The sequence below is a fragment of the Clinocottus analis genome, unplaced genomic scaffold, assembly GCF_023055335.1.
Source record: "Clinocottus analis isolate CAN_PGR_092001 unplaced genomic scaffold, fCliAna1.0.p SCAF_4, whole genome shotgun sequence".
NCBI classification, from domain to species: Eukaryota; Metazoa; Chordata; class Actinopteri; order Perciformes; family Cottidae; genus Clinocottus; species Clinocottus analis.
Genome location: NW_027176153.1, coordinates 7,336,561 through 7,360,883, shown reverse-complemented (window position 1 = coordinate 7,360,883; position 24,323 = coordinate 7,336,561). Strand labels below are relative to the sequence as shown.

The 24,323-nt window shown below is 42.3% G+C and overlaps 1 protein-coding gene across 1 annotated transcript; it reads left to right on the top strand.

Moving 5' to 3' along the window:
- Window positions 1–15,830: 15,830 nt before the first annotated feature.
- On the top strand, window positions 15,831–21,244 carry krt8 (keratin 8). Its single transcript, XM_068597043.1, has 8 exons — window positions 15,831–16,354; window positions 17,975–18,183; window positions 18,816–18,876; window positions 18,982–19,077; window positions 19,237–19,401; window positions 19,607–19,732; window positions 19,856–20,120; window positions 20,256–21,244. The coding sequence occupies exons 1-8, from the start codon at window positions 15,926–15,928 to the stop codon at window positions 20,552–20,554; spliced, it is 1,650 nt and encodes a 549-aa protein (XP_068453144.1). The 5' UTR covers window positions 15,831–15,925; the 3' UTR covers window positions 20,555–21,244.
- Window positions 21,245–24,323: the final 3,079 nt, after the last annotated feature.

The window sequence follows — 24,323 nt, the reverse complement described above, 5'->3', positions numbered from 1 at the left end:
CACTTCTTTTTTCTCTTCCTCACCGCGGAGTAGCCATGTGGGAGTGAGTCACATCAGCTTTATTTCCCTTTTCGGGAGTGCCCGTACCATTGTGTTTCTCTTTTTATTGTTCTCCTCTCACCATGCTAATGTACAACTTTGCTTTCTTTGGAAGGTGTTGAAAGCGGTATTGTATAACCATATATTTTTGGGGACGAATGTGGTGTGCGAGATGCTAACGTCCAAGTTTTTTTTATAGGCTTGGGAAAGTGGTAACGTTTTGCAAATAGAGGCTGAATTGTGATGTTTGAACAGCCATGCCTTTTCACCTCACAGGAACCAGAAGTGTTAAAAGTGCTTAAGAATTTCCAGTGAACACCCTCAAGGCCAAACACTGGCTGTTTGATCCAGCTAGTTCCAAAACCACAACAAAAAAAACGCAGGTTATCAGTGTTACTTATCTTACTGTACCGGTGCAAAGGGGACACACCTAGTCGCAGTACAATAGCAGTCAGGTTACCCTTTCGCTCTGTGTTTATGTTAATTCTCTGATATCCTTTCTTATACCAGATGGCATATATAATGTATCACATAGTGAAATCCAATCCACTACAGGGAATTTGGTTCTAATTGTAATGTCGCAATTTCCCAAACTTTCACACTTCGCCAAACAGCCGCGATGAATTCCTCACACTTCGGTAAACAACCGTCCTAAAAGGCCATGTGACGGCTGTGTTTTGATGTGAATAATGCGGTGCAAGCTGGTGCCGACTTTGGAGCCCATGTCCACGGGGAAGTCTTACTGTCTTGTCTCGCCTCCCTCACTGCATTTCCAAAGTGGAGCTTTGTGCTTTTATGGTGAACAGACCAAGAGCTCAACTTGACCTATCAGGCATTTTTCTCATAACTCTGTTATCCTCTCTCTCTTAGTGAGGGAGGGATTTGTCAGGAAGTACGCCTCTGCAACGCCCAACCATTCTGGTTTTAGGGGACTACACACAGATTGTTCATAACCATCACGCTCATAGCCATAACATTGCACCAGTTTGAGCTCTTCGGCGTTCCACAACTTAACATGCTGTACAGTGGGGCGGTGCAAGACTTTCTCCTGAGGAATTTCACGTTCATAAATCATTAGAAAACTTAGAATATTTTAAGCAATACCTGGGCATGCCACTGCTCCGAAGGCCCAGAAAATAACGGGAGCACATGGCTAATTATTATGCAGAATGATGTTGCTGAAACCGCCCAGTCCTGATTTATCTAACTGACCTACCCTGATGTTCTTACCTTGACCCTTATAGAGGCGCTGGTTGGCAAATGAAAGTAAAGCGAGCACAGCAAGCTGATTCCGCTGTGGCCAAGCTAGCTGTTGTTTTCAAAGCTCTAAAAACAAGTTTTCTTTTGATCAAACTGCTTTTTCTTCTTTTTTTTTCATCTCACAGAAACACTTTAACAGCCTGTCGAGTCACCAGTAATTTATTTTAGGCATTTTATATGTTTCTGTAAACCACCAATATTGGTGACTTGCAATGGTGGTTGGCTGTTCAAACACAGGACACTCACCAAGGTAACCCCATGTGAAACCAGAAGTAAACATTGATGTAAGGCTTGTTACGCAGATTAGTTGTGCTTTTCATGTTATGTTGTGCTGTTTACATCTTATGTAAGAATGTTCGCCAAAGGGTGATGGTTATTTATTTACGCTGTTTACTTTGTTAGGTTGTTAACATAGACCAAGATATGTTCTATAACCCTAGAACAAGCAGTTTTGTTGCCTAAACCTAAGCAATCATTTCACGACATTAACCAGGTTGCATTATGCTTTTCTTCAAGCGTGATACGAGGCTGATATGAAATGTTTTCATGAGACGTTCAGAAACGTTGTCAGTCATCATATCCTGTCATTTGTGGAGATGGACAATGCAGACATTTTTTTCTGGCAACTGGGTTGTATTTCTGTGAGATGAGATGCACCCTTTGCTGCAAAATATAATTATCTTAGAAGTAGTGCCTTCTGTACTTTAAAAGGTCTCAGGTGGAACGTGTTATGGATAACACAGGTTTGGCCTGTACTGTGTTAACTTTTCGCGTTCAAACACATAAAATAGGTTGTTCTGTGAAAGTGGTTATGCTGCCGTTTTTGGCCAGGACTCCTTGGAAAAGAGATCTTTTATCTCAACGGGAACTTCCAGCCTAAATGCAGGATACTAAAAAGATTTTTTTTTTAAAATGCCACCCACATTAAGTGGCCTCCATGTTGTCTTTTAACCCAAATTACGCCACATTACAGCAACATGAAGAGGGCCTCACTCAGCAGTCAGACATTAGAGTAGGCCCAATTTAAACACTGCAATCAGGCTTGGTGTATCATACTCTTCTGTGTGAGTTTTAACACAGACACACCCAGCTGCATACAAAGCAAGCGAGATCCAATCTTTGGCATGAATGTATAACTACTTGTATGCTGTGGGTCACAATAGGAACATGCTTTGCCAGAAGAAAAGAAAAAAAGAAGAGTTTGCGGTTCTGTTCACGATAACCACCTACCTACCTGTGCTGCACCCACCCAGCTCTTCTAAGATCCCAGAGATAAAAACTGTGAAAACCTACTGTGGAATGAAGATTGCACATTGGCTCCTCTCTTCTGCACAGGACTAATCTACTGTCTGTGGACTGAAGACTGTCTGCAGTAAAATGTTGCACACAAATACCATGCCGTTAGCAGCGTATCATTGTCTCGTACAACTTGTTTGCTAATCCCTTCCTTTGTACCAGACATGCTGTTTATCTTTTGCTGAATGGCATATTGTCTTGCAGAGGTCCGATGAGACTACAACATTAATATCAGATCACAAGAGATTTAAATATAAATCTCGTAGACCCCTGTGATTTAAAAGTGAAATATCAAGACGTCTATAATAGTCATGTGGAGCAATGCGAGGCGAGATATATTAAAGGGGGTGGGGAGTGTCCAAGGATTTGATCTCCAGAGCAACGCATTGTACCCGCTCAGCACTTTTTATCTGTCTCTTGACTGCAGAAGACAGTGACCAAAACACATGGTTCCCACGGTAAAGCACTGGAACAAGCCACACACTACGGTAAATCTTTCTGTTCAACACTTGATAATGAAATCTTTTGTGAATGCTTTGAAGGGCAGCTCAAAGGAAGTGATTTACAACCACATTAACATCAACATCTATGTAATGCCAAAAGGTGTATATATTGGTGTACACAGCATGTGCTGCTGTCTATAACAATGTTGGCTTGTGTTTGTCAGTTTCAGGGAATGTGGATGCATTAACGTTAAACTTGAAGCGCTCGCTGGCGGTTAACCGAATTGTAATCTACCAAAATATAAATGTAAGTTTACAGCCAGCAAACCAACAAAGTCATCAAGCCAGTTGTAGTGCAAGACACATTAGAAAGCAAGAAACAGAGATTTTATAGGGAATATCCCATTGGTATCCTGGTGGCAGCAGAAAATAGTATATCTCTACGACCCATTATAGCGGTGGTTCTCAACCTTTTTTCAGTGATGTACCAACTATGAAATCTTTTTTTTAGCCAACGAGCCCCTGACCAGTGCAAAGCATTTTTGGTTGAAAAAAAGATGTAATACACAGTGCTAAAATAACTATTTATTAGGGATTTTTCAATGAATGCACATTTAAAATATATTAAAACTAAATATCACGTACCCTCTGGAGTACCTTCACGTACCCCCATTTGAGAACCACTGCATTATAGTATGCTATAATACAGTGGTCACCAACCTTTTTGAAACCAACATCTACTTAGGTACCAAATAATACGAAGGGCTACTTGTTTGATACAAACTTCCTGAACAACAAAGTTTCACAGATCACCTTTTAATAACAATATGTGAAGTGACTGTCTGATCACATATCAATGTTAGTTATTCCTCACAATAATTATTAACAATTTCCACAACAATGATGGTAGGAAAAAAAATGTTATCACTTTGTAGAAAAATGAAAATAAAGTTATATCCGTGCAAAAAAATGACTAATATTTAATTAATACTAAATAGCTTATTGTGGAAAACAATTTTTTTGCTAAACAGAATGAGTGCAGACATGTGAGCATCAGGTTGTATCAGTATTAGTGGCTCAGTGAGCTGCTTTCCTCTACAAATATTTTTAAAACAGGGTTATAGATTTGATACAAACTCTCAATTAATGCTTAATGTTGAGCTGAGGTCTGTTTTCTGATGAAAGATGTAACAGCAAAAAGACCTCACGGAGATCTCATAAAAAACGGCTTTTGGCAAAATGCCAAGAATCGGAGAGTCAAGCATGCGCAGAGCAATCTGTAAACAGCGCACGGTGAACATTTAAAATCAGCATTTCCTCTTGCGGCCCACCTGTAATAAATAATGCCCCAGTTTGATAAATACTGACTTAAAGGAAACATAGTGTTCATTTATTTGAGTGACAACCACAAAGTGTGCAGGCTTTGCCACTGCGGGGCATATTTTCAGGCTTTTGGAAGAATATTTCCAGAGACTCAATATGTGAAGTCAGAAACGTTGTTTATGGAGCTCCAGGCTGCAGCCTGTTGATGTTTGCCTTGACCCGCACATACATGAACTGTAAGGCTTTAAAGGGTATAGCTGATAGCATTAGCTTAAAGCAGCAAATCGCCGCTCTGTCTCTCTCTTTCTGTCCACTGTGTGTGCTCACCTGTCTGCGCGCGCATCGCAGCGAAACTCTGCTGCTTGCGATACAGAGAAGAGTTTTAACGCGACCATGGTCGGTTGATAAAATTATTTTTATTTTATTTTGAAGAGCGAAAGGGAAAGTCTCCGAGATCGACCGGTTGATCGCGATCGGCGGGTTGGCGACCACTGCTATAGTAGATACTGGGTATATGGGTTTTTCCTGTTTGAAATGGCAAGATAAGCTCTGTTCTAAGAAATGTATCTTTAAAGTATGGGAAGAGTGGGAACCAAAGGGTGTGGCTAGGTGGAAGCAACTAAAATGTGCATATTCAGTTTCATGCCCCAGAAGTAAACTGGGAAGCTACTCTATGCACCAGGTGAGCTATTTTCATTGAACAAAAGGGTCACCTTAGGGTGTGGTATGCAGTTCTTATAACACATCAAAGGAGAGCCTCTCCGAACCAGCATGGCAGTAGACTCTCATTCTGGTAACTTTTTGAGTGAGATGTTCAATGAGTTTTGTAGGAAAATCTGTAATTTAACCAAATTCCCAAGCATTTACTTGATTTATTGTAAATCCTATGGAAGGCATGGATGCCTTCCATAGAAAGCAGGCGTCCTCTTTTAATCAATAACAGATGTCTGGATTCAATCAAAAGCAGACTATAATCTGGAGAAGGTCTGGTTTGCTGTAGAGACGATGGCATTCAGGGATTCCAACTGAGTACTCCCACGACACCAGCAAAACAAATAGAGAACTCATTTGGGAAATACGTATTATATAAATTTAGATTAAATACAAAGGAACCTAATACAGATCCTTGTGGACACCTTGGTCAAACATCTGGGGATGTAAGTTTGGCTCCAAGAACTTGAACTGTGCTAGAATGATATGTTATGATCTGTCTGTGAGTGAAATCCACTCCATTGTGCTCTTAAAACGTACATTGTCTCCGACATCATTGCATTGTGGCGCTCGGACAAGACTGCAACTTTGGTGGAACAGGTTTGTACGGGGGAACATGAGGCTAGCACAGAGACAGCCTGCACGGTAAGGCTAACAAGTTAGCAAGTGGGACTTTAAAATGCTGTTGACTGTGACTTTAGACTCACCTGTGTCTCAATTCTAACTAGATAATGACTCTCCCTCCTCACTTCAGATACAATTTATCAAAGCGTTACCACCGTAAAGATGGGATAAGGGTTGCTCTTATGAATGGAACTCTCACACATATCAGTCGAGAGCATTGCTGGAGTATGAATCACGCAGCATGCGGAGTGAACAGTAGAACCAGTTGTGAGCAGATATGTTTTGGCCTTTTTCAGATTGAACCTAACCACATGATTAGTTTAGACTCCATACACTGGCACAGGAACTAAGATGAACAGACACAAGTACACACACTATCTGCGTAAAGCAACACAATATGTGTCCATTGCACAAAGCCTGATATAGCCCCCTTACCGTCCATCCATATGTTTCACCAAACCTCTAAATCATTTAGTCATTCAGCAACGGCATGAGAATGAGCTAAAGTTAGGGTTTTATCAGTGTGATACATACCGCTTGTTGAAGTAAGTGTCATTTATCCCTACTAGGTTCTAAAATGCACCTCTGACATTCTCAACGCAACCCAAAACACCCTCCTTTCCAGGCTCCACTCCAAGGTTTTTCCTGTTACGTTTCTTTTCTGTGCTTTTCCCAGCACCACAGAGCCATTTGGAGGCAAAGCGCTGGAAGTTAAAACACACTGTTGGTATTGTTCTGGGCTCCATGGGGGCGACCGTATCTCAGTTTATGATGCTTAGCAGAGCTGCAATTTTGATACTTAAGCTTGACAAATACAGGATTTGAAGTGTAAGATTGAAGGATTTCTTGTGACAAGACCCCATGTATTGTTTATTAGTGTTTAAATCTATTTATCTTTCTATTTTTTTTACCATAGAAATAAAATAATGTACGATTTGAACAAGCAACACTAATATCAGACTTGTGTTTCAAAACATACTTTTACATGAGTTAGGCATTGGAGGATGAGAAAAAAACGTTGAAATCTTCCTTGAAAGTAAAGCTACAGGCCAACTACAGGTAACTACATGCGCATTCTTTAATATTAATCTGAAACATGAAATTGGAAATATATTTATAAATACGAAAATACTAGTTTTTAGATGGAGCCTGGGGGTTTCATAATGATGAATCCCAATGAAATGACTCCAAGGAGCAGAAGCTGGTGGCAATTACTTTCATGTCTTTTTCATGGTCGGAGTTTATTGTTTTTGGTTATTTGCAGATCAAAACACTACTATCAACTACATTTTAATTGAAAACATGTTCACAATCTGTAGATTACATATAAATGTTGTTCAAAGGCAGTTTGCTGACTATATTTGAACATCCAGAAGGTTCTACAGGACCTCCTGGACATTTAAAAGAAAATGATATATATATATATATATATATAAATTTGAATTCAATTGAGAAAGTAAGAACACAACACTAGATTAACAACACAACCTTTTGACTTAAAAAGTCTATTGACTTATCCCTTCATTGAATGTCTTTCTAGCATTTCTGTTTCCACTTAAACATGAAGAGAAACCATCGTACAGACTTAGACACAGCGCATGGCCAGACAGCTACCACCAGGGGAGCAGACCACTTACAATCGCTTTCTGTCTTGTTTGTAGGGTTTTAGCCAGAAGGCCGCTACGGGATGGCCAGGGACCATCGTCTGGCGTGCTACAAAAGACACACCGTCAATGAAAGTCTTCCCGTTGTACCCACAAATCTGTCTATTGCACTCGGGTATGGAACTACACACACGCTAGAACAAGGGAGACTATTGTAAGCAACTCTGTGATTGGAAACAGATTGAGCACACACAATCGTCTGTACTCGCCCCAGGTGGAAAAAAGAAAAGAAAGCAAAAAGACACACTCCAAAAAACACACAAATTCGTAGACTTCCTTTTTCCGCCTCTGCCAATGTTTATTTGTCTTTGCATTGTTCTGCAGCCCGGAGGGACTTCTTAGCTTATCAGTCATTTTGTTCCCAATAAAAAAAAAAGAAGAGTCAAGGGAACACTCAGAATTGGTTTTACACGAGGAGTGCGTCTGTGAATGAGTCTCCGCGTCCAGTCTCTCTTGGGATGGCGACTTCAGATCCCCGGTGACGCGCGTTGTTTCCACACATACTCCATCCAGCGTAGTAGTAGTTACACATTTTGTGGTTCCATGTATCTCCGTGTCCACGGCAACCATGCTCAAACCATTTCCATATGCATCTGGCAAAGTCATCATTGCTCTGCGGTAAACCCCGTTGCCAAAGCGACGGCGTGGGTGTGGCGAGGCGGGTGGAGCGACATGGGCGGTGGGCGGGATTGAGAAGAAAAAAAAAGCGCTAAGGAGGGATCACATGAGGACACGCACAGACAAATCATAAGAGGAACATGTGGTGTGTGAGTGTGTGTGGATAAATGAGGAAAAGGGCCCCACGTTGACGAGCGCACACATAAAGTCTTTGGTTTTGTAAAAGCAGGAAATGCTGCGCAGAAGCAGGAGACAGAAAGTTAAACAAGGAACCCAACTTCTTGTGGGCACTGGTAAACTGGGCGCAGGGCCCTGAGCTGAGGAGGACCAGCTTTTTCCATGGAACATGTTGGGTTTCTCTCTGCTCCTCTTTTTCCCTGCATGTTTTTTTTCAAACCCACGCTTTATTTGATTTGTTCAAACTGCCAGGAGAGAAGTTATAAATATCAGGCAGGGAGCACTGTCGTTGAGGAAGAAACACCAACATTGTCTTGCAAAATAGTACTAAATCACAGCCTGATCTCCGAAGAATACGTGATCTGACCACTGGAATGTAAATCTGGATCCTCTGCGGTGGTGGAAACACAAATCAGTTCAACAGAAACACGTTTCAACGTTGGACTTTCACCCCGGAAACCTGTGTTAGTGTCCTGTGTGAATCCAAAAAGTCATCGCCGAGTTAAACCTTCTTAGACCTAAACCAAGTAGGTTTGATGCCTAAACTGTTTCCTGTCGTGGCGGCACACATAGTTTGTACACCACCACCACGTAATGCGTTTTTGAAAGCACCATCAATAATATTGTTATGGTCCCTTATTAGTTTTCAGTCAATCCAATACGCAGGGTTTTTTTTCATCAGGTTATTATATATTCCTGGCTTGTACAGAACCACAATACTTCCTCAGTGATTCAGCTGCCGGATGACATTTACATCTCACCCTGGATGTTACTCCCTGCTGGATGACGAGCAGAGGGATTACGTAGGATACATGTGATGTTTGTTGTCATTACATTACTCGGACGGAGACCGCTTTCTCACATTTTCCATGAAATTCATCTCATATACTTCAAATTGGACGACTTGTAGAATTAGACTTTGCTGAGATGAAACTCTGGCTTCAGAAACAGACTTTGTTTGTGCGCTGATGACGTGTGAACGTCTGCAGTTCTCTCCCAGACCCCCATCAACAAGGCTGTCGTCCACCTCCAAGTACAAACTGTTCAAGGCATGCCACAGCTGGATTTGGGTATGAAATGAAATAGAGGATCTTTCTAACAGGAATCTCAATATATTACAATGAAAGAGGAAGTATGTCTGCTTGTGCGTGTGTCTGCATACAATTCTTTGTCCTCTACCAAACCTGCAATTTTGTTGTAACGTTTTAATTCCAGGTCTTTAAAGTAATGACTCGGTGCAGCACATTTTTTGGTGTTGTATTGCAATAGTTTGCTGTACGCCGTGGTGGCATCCCTGTGTTGGGCAAATCAGCCAAGGACGTGACACGTGACACATTATTTACTATTTGAATTATTAGGTGGAATCAGGTGTGTCAAACAAACAGAGGACTTTCATTTAGCAGACTGAAACAAATAAAAAATGTTGACTTTACAATGGTCACGCAAAAAACACCGCAAAGGGCAGTTATTTATTTACGATAGTTACGTTACGTTATTGTGTGTTATGTTGCTTTGGTGGACACAGAAATACTAAAACTACATTTAATTTAGACTGACAATAGCTACTCATTCAGATATTTTCACTTAAAATACAAAAAAAAAACCACTTTGGAGATCAAAGTGAGGCCATTGTCTTGACACATACTGGACTGTACTATATGCTCCAGGGCCATAAAATACTAGAGATACAGAATCACATGAACCTCACTGCCTTATGATTTACAATCCTAGCCATAGACTGTTAGTGACCCACCCACCGGCTCTTTGTCCATGTTCTGTGCCTAATGGTACTAATTGTTACTAATAGTGAGAGAAACACTTTTGATGACACATTCCACAGCAAAATTGATGCAGAGTTAAGTTTCGTTAGGACGGCGTTTATGAAAGAGTTGAACAAACGTTAACATCAGTAAATACGTTTTTTTATTTGTCCATCTGTTTGGGGCATTTAAGTTTGGATTTAATGAATGTGCAAAACGACAACGGTTCATTCTACAAGATGCTATCATTCATTGCATGCCAGGCCACCAAGGGCTACTTTCTCCTAAAATGTATCCAGAAAATCCTGGAGAACTTGCTGTTCCAGAGGAAAGCGAAGAAAACTGGCCTGTCTGTCTGGGCGTTAGTGCCGTCTATTACGACTTAATGCTCCAGAAGGCTCAGCTGCAACACAATGGGGCCGTGACACAAAAAGGGTTGTTTAATGTGAAGGGTCGTTATTCTGTATCCTGCCAGGAAAGGCTGCTGGACAGCTTGAAGTTGTTCTTGTACTTCAGACACACTGGACACTGTATGTATGTTGGGTCTCTGCTAATGAAAGTCTGGTGGAATAATGAGGATATATATATAAACCCAACGTCAAAATGTTTATGCTTGTTACATTGCGTGAGAAACTCCACACATTGTTATAGTTGTTACATAACATCATCATGCTAAAGGTGGTTGTTATTTAGTTACGTTGTCACGTTTTTACGTAACATCACGTAAGAAAGTCTACTAATGGTGTGTTGCTATTTATGTACGCTTGTTGCATTTTTATAGTTGTTACGTAACATCATGTGAGACTCTGCTAAAGGCGGTCGTTATTTATTCACGACAGTTAAGTTATTACTGTCGTTGTCGTGAGAAAGTCCTATAAGGTCCTTATTTATTGACGCTATTTACGTTATTACTGCTGTTCCGTTATGTTGTTAAGTCACCATTTTAACACAAAACAGGATCTTTTGTCTCACCTTCATCTCGTAGATATGTTGCCTACACCTAACCAATTGTTTCAAAACGTTTACCACCTGGCCCAACATGGCTCATGACCATGACACATTTTAGTGAAGGATCACAAAATTTCCTTTAAACGCTACGTGTTTGACATTTTTTGTATGATGACTAAAGGCATTTACACAATGGAGGCGTTTTTTGTGTATTTAAATTGCTGATGGATATAATTTTTTTCAGAAATACTTTCTCGCAGAACTTTATTTTTACACTACATACTTTTTCTGAGCATTCGCAAATGAAGGCATCAAGCCAGTGGCGGGCCATCAAAGCCTTTTTCACAAAGTTATAGCTATTTTATAATTAAAAAATATGTATATATATTTTTTAAGAATTACATATATTATTATATATTGTTATAACTATTTTATAATGTCATTTTTTTTAACAAAGACATAAGTATTTGCCCCTATTCGCTCATTCTCTCATTGCACAGCTGCCTTCACCTGTTCCTCTGCTCCTTCGGGCCTCTCGTATGGCTTCTTGGGAAATGCTTAACAGCATTCTTTATCCAGTCACATTTCACCCGTCTTCCTCTATGTAAGATTAGCCTGATTAAAATACACAAAAGAGCCTTCACGAAACCCAAGCCGTGTGATTGGTCACAGGGCCCACGTGAACATAAACATGCGCTGTGATTAGTCAGTGCAGCTACCATCTCAAACCTAGAAGCTAGAATCTCAGGATTTACTGATGACCCCTTTCCCACAGAGGTTTATGTGCACCTCGTGAGTGAAATGCTGATTATGTAACTGTTTTTGTTTTACATTTGCAGTCGTATTTAATCATAAACAGCGCTGTTGCTGCTGCACCTGGGGCTGCTGGTGGCTCTAGCTGCGGCCTCTACCCGTGCTAATGTGCACTGCTTGTGCCGGCGCTGTTGTGCTGCAAAGTCTTGTCTGTGCACTGCCGCGGTTTTGTTATAACTAAATGTGACTGGTTGGTTGACAATATGGACAACATGCATTGTTGATGACGAGGTTGGGCTGGTCAAGTTGTTCAGCCAGGGGGGCAGGGCCACGCTGTGCCGGGGTGTCTGGGCGGACTCTGGCAGGGAGCGGCTCCGCGGGTCGGGTGTCTGCTGCAGAGTGGGTCAACACACTTTTTCCCCCCAGTCAGCCCGTGATGTGGACTATATGGCACTCATTAAAAACCTATAGCCTAAAACCACGGCCCGCTACTGCATCAAACAATCATGTTCGATGGAAAGGGTTTAGCCGCACCAATATTTATAAGAAGAACAACAACTCATATGAACAAAGATGACAAACTTTAGAAGACAACACAACCAGATGTACTCCTTCCATTCTTACCTTTCACAATAAAAGCCATAGACATTTCATATTTGCAGTGGTGTGAAGGCCTGTACGATAAAAAAGTTTCTCGAGTCTGTGTGTCTTTTATGGTCGAGTGGAGCGCAGGAGAGAGAGAGCGTTACATGCATCAGCACACACCCTAAGTGCTTTGCCCACACACACACACACACACACACACACACACACACACACACACACACACACACACTACATTATCTATACTACAACACTCCGACACACCTTCTGACAGCTTTGTGCACAGATGACAGCAGTAGGTCCTCTCAGATGTTTATAGGGTGTTACAGCACACCCAGGGTGAAGGTCCGTCAAACAAGAAACACCAGCGGGCCGCTAAGCTTTGGTTTGCCTACAGATATCAACCTGTGATGGCGCAATGAAAGACCAAATGAGATTTGATCACCTCGTCGCGGTCAGAGAGATGTTGGTGTTGTTGCACGCATTTTTAATGTCACTCAGTCAGTCCAAATGTGATTGGAACATTGTTTTTACCGCTGCAACAAGAGGCTGAACGAAGCAGAGGCTTCAAGATAAATTGTTTGATGTAATGATTGTTGGGGTAGTTAAGTTCAGTATTGAGTGATCTCAATACTGACGTCTCATGTGCACATTTATCTCCTTAGCACATACCGAAGACAAATGTCAATAGCATCAAATCGCATTTCATGATTGATTGACACCGATTTTGTGTTTCCTTTTGGTGTCATGGGATGGCGTCTTGACCCAAGAGCAGTGTTGACATCAGGGTTTGTACTTACACGAACTAAACACATCTATTTAAGCCCATTTACAAGAAGGTGGAAGTGTGATAAATTTAAGAACAGCTCTCAAGGGACCACACGTATGCTCTCAGCAGGGAGAGCCAATCAGAGACGAGGATTTGCCCATTTGTCCTATTGTTCAGTTGTATTCAAGTGATGAAGCATTTTTGCGATTCTGAAATATTCTGAAATTAATGGCAATCTAATTATTTTTAATGAATAAATAAAAAGGCAAAAATAGAAACAACGCAAATCTGGAGCTGCAAGGAATTCTGCAGCTGGTAGACAAGGTGCATGAGTAAAATCACACTAGATTATGAATTCTACATATTTCCTCGGATAATGTACTGAACAGTTGGATTCAAAAGAGTGTGTGTGTTTACCTGTTTCAAAAAACCATTGGAAGTATTTATTTTGTACTTGTATCATTCACTTTCCGCATGACCAGAGTAATGAGAGTCATACGATCAACCAAAGCATATTTCATAATTTATGGTGGAGCTGCTGAAATGCAATTAACGTCCGAGCGCTCTGAGAGAGGTCACTTCTTGTTTCTGTGGGCTTTGAATGAACATGACTCAAAACCTGGTGATAATATATGATCGCTGTCATTTCATTGCAGTCATGCACATTTCACAAGACAGTGAGGGTGTTGCCCTTTGAATATGTTTATTTCTAATTAAAACTCATAACTTTGTATCAATATTGCCACACGCTCTTTTTTTAGTCTGACTCCATCCCTTTGAGCTTTGCAACCCCGTGGCCTGCAGTCGCCAGTGCCTTGCTCATGGGCTGGCATCCATTTTGCCTGGAAGGGGACGGGGTGGGATTTTATTTGGGTGTGTTTCCATGATGATAATGAGGCCAAGAGCGAAAGGCGGGCAAAGGAGGAAGGTTAGAGAAGGTGGAGGGAAGAGGATATGGCGGCGGTGGAGGGGGGGGTTTGGATGGGTTACGCCGGGACTAGTGACTCATCGTGGTGAGGGACTGGAGGAGGAAATAAATGTTTGGGGGAGGAGAGGAATGCAAGGCCGGTATTGGTGGACAGACAGCCATGTATGCCGCCATAGCTGCACGCTGCTTGCTGCTTGATGGGAAACATGATTCAGTAACAGTGCAAGCAGGAGTGATGGGAGCATTAGTGGCTCAGTTATCAGTGTGGTGTAAGATTTTTTTTTTTAGCAATGTTTGCACAGTGAGTAGTTCTCTCAAGAATGCTTAGTTATGATTTTTAGACAGATGATTATAGACACTAATGATCCACCATAAGTCCGAGGTGCTTGTTGTGTAGGCATATAGACACACACATGTACAAATGGCTGAATGTGAGGATAAATAAAGGCTCCGACTTTCATTTTATTTATTTTTTAAAGCCTCAGGCAAAATGGTGGCGGCAACCAAACATCCCTGTTGTCAGGCAGCTGGTTAGTGCGGTTCCCCTGGTTTGCAGACATAAACACACACAACTCTACATGTGGAATTCAAAGCAAGGCAAGGTGTTGTGCAGAGGTTTCCAGCAGCACACGAAGAATTTTGAGCCCTAAAGCATCCAAAACTGTTAATCCTCCACCAAAATGAGTTATTGTGACGTGCTGCTGTGGTCATACTTCTGAAAGTTAAAACATACGCTCGCTAACTGTTGGAATTAAAACAGACTTGAGACTAGAGATTGAGACATAAACTCATGTTTACAATGTTTACTGAGGGAATAAATCAAGCGAGAAGTAGTCATTTTCTCAATCTGATTTATTTTTTTATTTTTGCTACCGGAGAAGTGGCCCCTTGCTGGCCAGTAGAGTTTTTGCAAATTTGAAGACATTTCTGCTTTAGGTTTGCTCTTTGCGTGGTAGAGCCACTGACCAAGCAACAGTATTTAAAAATAACTATTAGTTATCACTATTAGTTTGTATTAGTTTCCCACAAAAGTTGGAGGTGAGAACAGGCTGCATGATGATCATTTTGCAATTTTCTTAAAAACTAAACGACAAATTGTAAATAAAATTGTAAAAAAAAATTGGAGGGAATCATCAAATTTTTAGCTCGCAGGCTCCCTCCAACAGTGCTCACACGTAGAAGAAAATTAGAGTTTAAGTGAGAAAAAAGTGCTGCAGCCATACTGTAGCAATGGACTATAATGTGAATGTATAGAATATAATATGGTACAGTAGTAGACAGAAGAATAGTCATAGATAAAGTGACAACTGATACATTTGAAAGTAGTTTAATGATCTAGGGCCTGGGATGGTGAAAGAAAAGAAAAGGGAAGCAGAACACATGTAAATTATTGCCAAATTAACTATAATTGTTGATTGTTAAGAGATAATCACCGGTAAGTACCACCCCACATTCTCACACACACACACACACACACACACACACACACACACACACACACACACGCACACGCACACACACACACGCACACGCACACACACACACGTGTTTTTCTCATGCACAGCTGCAGAATACAAATTATTTATATTTTCAAAAGACCAGTTGAATCAGGCTTTTTGAGCAGTTTTTCCTGGACACACAGGCACAAGCAAACAAGAGATCAAAGAAATACAACCACTCGACAATCCTCTCAGAAGACCAGGTTTTCTCTAACAACACGGAGAAGCCTGCAGAGAGCCCAGGTAATGCTTTTGAGTGACTGGACAATGTGTCATAGAAGTGTAATGTTACAGCCCTGCCTCCCTCTCTCAGCCAGACACGCAGGCCAATGGCAGCTCTGCACAGTCCCCTCCCACAGCCACAGGCTTTAAAACTCCTCAGTAAGTTCTTCTCCCTTCTATCCGCTCTGGTCTCTTTCACTGCCTGCCTGCCCTGCCTGCATTGCCAACCGAGCCATTGCAGTCTGACCTTCCCAGACTCATCCACAAGAAACTCCTCCAGATTTCAAAATGCGCTCTTCTAAGCAGACCACCTACAGCGTGAGGAGTTCCACCGCCCCGCGAAACTTCAGCAGCAGCTCCTACTCCGGAGGATCGGGCGGCATCACCAGCCGCAGGAGCTACAACGTCAATAGTTCCTATGGAGGAGGCAACAGGGGCTTTGGGGGCATCACCAGCTCCACCGCCTATGGCTTGAACTCAAGCATGGGTGGCGGTGGCATGAGCATGGGCTTCAGTGGTGGCATGGGCGGCGGCGGCGGCGGCATGGGCATGGGCTTCGGCATGGGCGGTCAGGCCCCTATCACCGCTGTAACTGTGAACAGGAGCCTTTTGGCCCCCCTGAACCTTGAGATTGACCCCAACATCCAAGTCGTCCGCACCCAGGAGAAGGAGCAAATCAAGACACTCAACAACCGCTTCGCCTCCTTCATTGACAAGGTAAGAGTGTGTAATCGAGGGCCGACACAGGAGTGTGTTTAAGAAATGTGGGTTTCTATTTATGCAGACAGAACCTGTTTTGGGTGCGTGGAAAGCTCGGTGCAGTCCAATAAAGTTTACATTTTTCTCTCCAGCTGCTGAGGCACTGTTATGCTGTTATTTAATACAGACGTCCATATGTTGGCCACATGACTTGCGATGGTGATTTTCTGAAATCTGAAAGTAGAATCCCCCCGCCCCCCTGCCTTGATCTCGCCACCTCCCACAAAGGCAGAAAAATTGAAACGTGCCATCGCTCAACGTTAATGTTGGGCTCTCCATGGGTTTGACTCAAGCTGCCCTTTTATAGTGATGAAAAACAGACTTGCAGAAAGGGAGAGACTGGGAAAGACAAATACAAAGAGAGAGAGAGAGAGAGAGAGAGAGAGAGAGAGAGAGAGAGAGAGAGAGAGAGAGCTAAGGGTGTGTCAGGGCAAAGCTTCAGGCTTGTGATACGAGTTACCTTGGGAATGATCCCTCCCTCTGCTGGGTGTGGCTCTTTGTGCTGCCCTGGTGGCCCCCACCACTCCCAAACACACACAAAATCTTCTTTCACAGCGTTGCATTAAAAAAGGAGTGTCCATTGGGAGTTTGTTGACTTTTACTCATTAAAATCAGCATATTATACTCAGGAGTTTGTGTTTGTGTGTGTCCTCTGGGGCCTCAGCAGTAGATTAATATTTAAAAAGGTTTCATGTTTCAGTCAACGTCAGCTGACTGGCTACGTATCAGCTCTCCCTCTACCGTCGCAACGATTAAAAAAGGAAGATAAAGTGTGTTTTGCATGCTTCGGCACAAAGCGGATAAACTTCCACCCCTCTATCACCTGCTATCTCGCCGTGGCAATCCATTTGAAGGCCCTTTATTATCTGCGTTCACTCCGGTTCAAGTAAAGAAGTTCTTGGTTGGATTCCACCTGTATGGTGCAATGTGTCAGATCAGGGTCCACTGAGTTCACAAATATGCAAACTTCCCACTTCCACCTCCTCCTCTTGTTATGTCGCTCCCACTTTCCCCACTCCACCTCCTTTCCACTCGCTGTTCTCTCTCGATCATCACCTCGATAACGCAGTTAAATATTTACCTTCCTGCATTTGCCTGCGGATGCGACTTTGCTTCACCACCCCCTCTCTCTCTGGGCTTTCCCCTATTTGGCTGCGAACTTCGCTTCACAAAAACAGGAAGACACGCTGGAGAAGGGTTAACTGGCTCTGACACCTCGTCTTGCCCCCATCTACACACAAACACACGCACACACCACCCCCTCTGCCTCCTGTCAGGATGCACGTAGGTCATGCCTTCCGTTGGAAAAGCCCAGCCAGTCTGAAACTCAGCCAACAGCAGCTTTCAAAGCTCCAAAGTTAGATTAGAACAACAATGACTGGAGACGGTGACCAGGAGACGTGGCGAGCTTCATCCTGACGATTGAGTATTTGGGATGGCAAGGTTGTTTTGACACGGCAGAGCATTTCCATCATATTTTCATTTACAACTGATGACAAGGACTCTGTCTTTACATACTGGATTGGTTGCTTACTCGCAACTTATAATAAATGCCCCCTTCTTTTTTCCGCGCATCAGGTTCGCTTCCTGGAGCAGCAGAACAAGATGCTGGAGACCAAGTGGAGCCTGCTGCAGGGACAGACCACCACCCGCTCCAACATCGACGCCATGTTTGAGGCCTACATCTCAAACCTGCGCAGGCAGCTCGACGGCCTGGGCAACGACAAGATGAAGCTGGAGGCCGACCTGCACAACATGCAGGGCCTGGTGGAGGACTTCAAGAACAAGTGAGTGTAAAAGGGGTCCATGTAGATCTTAAATACAAACACTTCCATGCAGTCTGGCTCGTTCCGGTTCCATAAAAAAAGCACAATTTTTTTTAATCTAGGATTCACCTTTTTCATTTAGGTTGCACTGAAGGAATTTTCAAAATGCCTAGAATCTTCATTCATTAATCAAATACAGCTGGAGTTGTTTTTTTTTGCTTCAAGACTAGCCTTGCAGCATACTGAACTTATCTTTTTGTGGACTACTCCCTACATCTGTCCATTGTCTTGCGTCATACACAAACTGTAGGGAATTACAGCACCGGAGAGGCATGTTTCAAACACCCATTGCATTACATTACATATGACCGAAGGTAGAAATCATTTTACATGCACATGTCTCGAACACAAACATCTACAATAGGGCCTTACGTATCCGCAGAATTCCGAGGGAGGTCCGTCCCCACAGGAAGAGACGTCAGTCGGCCTTTCAGGCTTGGCCCTGGGTCAACCCACATTGTTAGAGGCAAATGTCCCAAAGGAGTTCAAGACATGGACTACTGGCGCCTCCTAGTGTTGCATTGGTGTATAAACCAAAGACTATTTATAAACATTCAAAATCTAACCATGAACTTTATTGTTTTCCTTCTCAGATATGAAGATGAGATCAACAAGCGCACAGAGTGCGAAAACGACTTTGTCCTCATCAAGAAGGTCAGCGTCAGGATTTACTCCACTTGCCTGAGTTGGCAAATTCTACCTCTCTCTTGAAGGGTTCCTAGCGATGATCCATTCTAACACGACTTTAATTGGTTCCAGGATGTCGATGAGGCCTACATGAATAAGGTTGAGCTGGAGGCCAAGCTGGAGAGTCTGACCGATGAGATCAACTTCCTCAGGTCGATCTATGAGGAGGTACGGCACAAACAATTCTTCTCGGTGGTGTTGGTTGTTTCCCTGCCTTTTCTTAGCATCTGTTTTGCATCTTGACTCATCTCCCCTTGAAGCGCACTTGCCAGATGGGCTTCCTTGATGAGCTAGGGTTTACCAATCTCTCTCTTTGTACTTCTTCAGGAGCTTCGTGAGCTCCAGGGACAGATCAAGGACACTTCCGTCATCGTGGAGATGGACAACAGCCGCAACCTGGACATGGACTCCATTGTGGCTGAAGTCAAGGCTCAGTATGAGGACATCGCCAACCGCAGCCGTGCCGAGGCGGAGACGTGGTACAAAAGCAAGGTGAATGAGAGCTCCTTTTGAAGTCTTCTTATTTACCTGTTTCCTTTATCCAGAGTGGTGTTGCAAACCGTAGTTGCCATGTGTATTGTTTACATTTATACTGAAGGAAAGCTTAGTACCGTTCATCAGTTCATGAATCAGCACATGCAGTGTTTTAGTCGATAGGGTTTCCTGTTTGTAATGTCTGGTATTGTGTTTTGTTTAGTATGAGGAGATGCAGACGTCCGCCAGCAGATACGGAGATGACCTGAGGGCCACCAAGACAGAGATCTCAGACCTCAATCGCATGATCCAGAGACTGACATCAGAGATTGATAACATCAAGGGACAGGTATGCAACATGTGTTTTGGCACCATGGTACATGAACCATCATATATAGTTTGTTATTGTCATTTAACAATCAGAAGAGTGGACAAAGCCTTATTTTTTTGGCGGGCCATTTTTCTTTCCCAGCGCGCCAACCTGGAGGCCCAGATCGCAGAGGCAGAGGAGCGCGGTGAGATAGCAGTGAAGGACGCCAAGGCCCGCATCAGGGACCTGGAAGAAGCCCTGCAGAGAGCCAAGCAGGACATGGCCCGCCAGATCAGAGAGTACCAGGACCTGATGAACGTCAAGCTGGCTCTAGACATTGAAATCGCCACCTACAGGAAACTGCTGGAGGGAGAGGAAGACAGGCTGGCGACTGGCATCAAGTCCATCAACATTTCCCAACAGAGCAGTAAGTCATCGTTGCCATCCTTCGCCGTCCCTAACTGAAAGGACAACTACCAGACTTCATTGATTGGATTTTGTTACATTTCTTTGTCTGTTTTCTACGTCTGACTGATTTTTCTGGCCTCCCCTCTCTCAACAGCAAGCTACGGTGGTTACCCAATGGACGGTGGCGTGAAGAGCAGCTACTCAAGCGGCTACTCTAGCGGTTTCAGCGGTGGGTATGGAGGCGGATATGGCGGAAGCATGAGCGGCGGGAGCATGAGCGGCGGCGGCTACAGCAGCAGTGGTGGCTACAGCAGTGGCGGTGGATTCAGCAGCGGTAGCACCGGCGGCGGCGGCTACACCACCACCCAGAGCAAGAAGAACGTTGTTATCAAGATGATTGAGACCCGAGACGGCAGAGTGGTGTCCGAGTCCTCTGAGGTCATTGAGGATTGAGCTGTCAGGTTTAGAGGTGTAGCTACCTGTCTGCTATTATCTTCTCTGCCTTTCTGGTTAGTTTTATACTTACAGTTCCACCCCCCTCCCATACCCCCCAACTATGAAGTAAAATGCTTGCCAGCCACTCTCCAATGGAGCCTAAACATTTCTATGAAGCAATAAATGATCCTAACACTACCAAAGAAAGGGACCAAAGAATTTATTTTGTATGTCTGATGTCTGATTGTCTGAACTAAAACAGAGTAGTTTTGTCACAGAAAGTCAGATAAAAACTGGGCAAATTGCAACTAGGAAAAGTATATATATATATATATATATATATATATATATATATATATATATATATATATATATATATATATATATATATATATATATATATATAAAACTCCCTTGAACTCTATGCAACAGCTATTCCATGCACAAAGGGCTGTTTCCTTCAATACAGTGATGCATAGACAGCGGTGTTGTCAAAGGAATGTGAATGTACTGAAACAGTGCTCCAGCGTTGTTGGTCAACCAGTGTCTTAAAAATGGCCTGCTACAGTAGGTAGTGCATGTCTTCCCTGTGTGTCCTGTAACTGAAACTGTTCGACCCCTTAGGAGGCTGCCCGCATCATACTGTTGTCCTGAGGTGCTGTTTTTGCTACCAAACCAAATAAAAAAAATGTGTTTACTGAAGGAAAATTATGCATTTGGTTTAATTTTTTAATGCTGATGACTCAAAGAAAAATTAGCTGTAATAAATAATAATTTAAATTAAACTTAAATTCCCTTCAATCTGACCGGAATAAATCAAAGTATCTAGCATCTAAACAAATTGTCTAGAATCTGTAATCAGGGACAGTTCTTATCTCTCATTATCGAAAATGTACATGTACTGAACACAAAACGCTTCAGCATGTAGCATTTACAGGAAAAGCTGCAAGAAAAGAAGCATGATTGTATTAAGTATGCTTTCTTTAGCATATACCGTAACATCTGCCAAAAGCAATCTTTTTTTTTAATCTTACAAGAAGCCATTTATATCTGAATACAAAGCGGGTCGTCTTCATGGAGTCAGCCATGTTTCTACTGTAGCCCAGAAAGGACAAACGAAACACTGGCTATAGACATAGCCACACTTGTGTTGACCACATTTCTTCTACACGCTTGGCACAAAGTTTCAGTCGGTTGCAATGTACCACCTCACCACCGGATGCCGCTAGATCCTACATACAATCCTACACGTAAAAAAAATTCACACACCAGTATCAGTAACAGTCTCAATAGCTGATCCGGACTAAGGTGAGGCTTAGGATCTAGCAAATCTGTTTGGTTTTTTTTAAAATCGTGCTGAAATAATTTTTAAATAAATAATATAGATCACACTTCTCTGGCTATAAAACAGTGAGCAAATGTGTAGCTGAATGTGTTACATAAGGACCTGTTTATTTCACACCGGGTTTAAACTGTGTTTTCTTACTGTGAGAAAAAAAGGCCCTAGGGAACGCTGGGTCTCCCCTCTGACATTTTAGTGACAGTTCATTGTTTCAATGAGCCTTTTAACAGCTTGTTGGGAGAGTGCCGACTTGTCGACCTTTGTATGGGGTCTACTTGACTTTAACAAGTTGCCACTCTTAATTCATCTGCGGTAAAGACCTACACTTAGAATCAAGATTTAATGAATGACAGACACCGCCCGGACAGCAACTTATAAAGCAACTTTTAAAGCAACCCGTAAAGCAACTTTTGCGATTGAAATTGTAAAATGGCAGCAATTTTGTTTTTGTTACTTGCACATATTTAGCTGTAGACATGTTTCCATTGTTTAATCACAGTCAAACTTAATCACGTTCATTACTTCTTAAAGCTATTATTGAATCATGTTTTTGGTCCAACTAGATATGTTTCTAGGTTAGCAGACGTGGAACGACACTAGCATTGATTTGGAGTTGTGCGATTGTCCACTTCGAGTGTGACTTGAAGTACAACTTTGGTATTTTTCCGGCTGGACATTATCTCCCCATGTTTTGTGTCCAAGGGAATAATGCAGACAAGTATTGACAATTATTGGAAAAGAAGTGGAAAGGACCCTATAAAAACAACAAAAAAAACACCTTTTGCTTGATCAGGTCAGTTTGTTATTAACTGATTGGACTTTGCAGGAGATCCAATTATTTATGGATTGGAAAATAATTATTGATATTAAGTTTCCTGCATCTGAAATGTATACTCATTGGCGTAGTCAGACAGCCTAAATGTTCTGACAGTTTGGAAAAACAAAAGCATTTTGGTTTAACGAGGTATTTTCTACCTTAAATGTGTTAAAAATCCCTTTATGTGTGGAACATTTTATTTGGAGGGGAAAAAACTGTTCACACTTGGCCAAGAAATTAGTTGTGTTGGGTATTAAATAAATATAAACTGATAAATCAGAATTATGCAGTAGGGTGGTTGGTTGTGACGGGCAGCTTTAGTGTATCTCTCTGAACAGCATTCAGGATAAGAAAATACAATTGTAGTTCCCTTTTTTTCCCAGCAATTGACCACCAGGGAGCAATATCACACCACTAGAACTGAGTGGTTACCCTGCAGGTAAGGACTCCCACAGGAACATGGCAAACACTCCTGGTCTGTGTGTAGTAAACATTATTATCTTACACAAAGTCTGCCTGATAATGGTTTAAACATTTCGGGGGGAAATAAGAATCTATTTTGTAATGTTTTTGTAGGCAAATGTATTTTGCATCTATTAAGCATGCTGCAAATACGGTTTTAAATGCTTTCCATTACATTGCCACTCAAACAACCTCATTTTGACTGTTTTTCCATTTTGCAATGCAATAACTTTCTTTAAACTAAATCCATGTAACTATAGGACACTGACTTTTCCTGAATGTGTTTATATTTTATGTTGACAGTGTTATTTTATTCAAATGACAAAAACACAAAAGAGTTATGAGTATTTCTACCCTGAAGGGCCACAATGGTCAGATGATCAGGGTTTTCAGGCCATTAACAGGCGGGGGAACCGAGCGTGTGAGCACTCAAACGTGGGTCGAAGATCCAAGGGACAAATTAGATTTCACAGTGTTATCAAAATAAATTACTAGAATTCCGGTAGTCAAAATGTTTAAAAAGGTGTAACGTGTGAGATGTACATGCTCCAAACGAACAGTGGGCACGGTCTACAGATTTGAATGGCAAAATGTTGGCATGGACTCATACGATCCTAATGAAGATTACCCAGGAGGACGGATCACAGTGAGATCCAGCATTCTTCACCATTGAGCTGCCTGAGCTGGGATCCTTTTAAACTCTTTTCCACAAGGAGGCTGCATTGTGTTGTTTATCTCACCGGCACCCAACACAACATGACAGAATAGTTCTTTTCACTCTTTGAAAGACAATTTTACAAACCCCCTAAAACTCTGTTGAAAGACATTTTGCATGAAATACCTCCCAGAAGTCAGCACTTGCACTGGGTGAAAGTCAGGTTCATAAATTATCACAGGGCGAGGTATGAGAAGGGAGTGTCTTTGAACTTTGCCAGTAACTTGACATTTACACAAACCCCAGAGGAAAGTGTTGTAAATGCTAATGCGTTGGAACGAACAACTACACAATGACAGAAAAGAAAAAAGTCAAATAAATGTTGATTTCTTTCCACCTCCTCAAGTCAACCAGCATCTGTTGGATACACAGGAGAAAGGCATGAGGCGAAGCTAACATTCTGCAGGTGGGACCAGCACGTCGCTCAACAGAGGCAACTGTAACAGGGAGA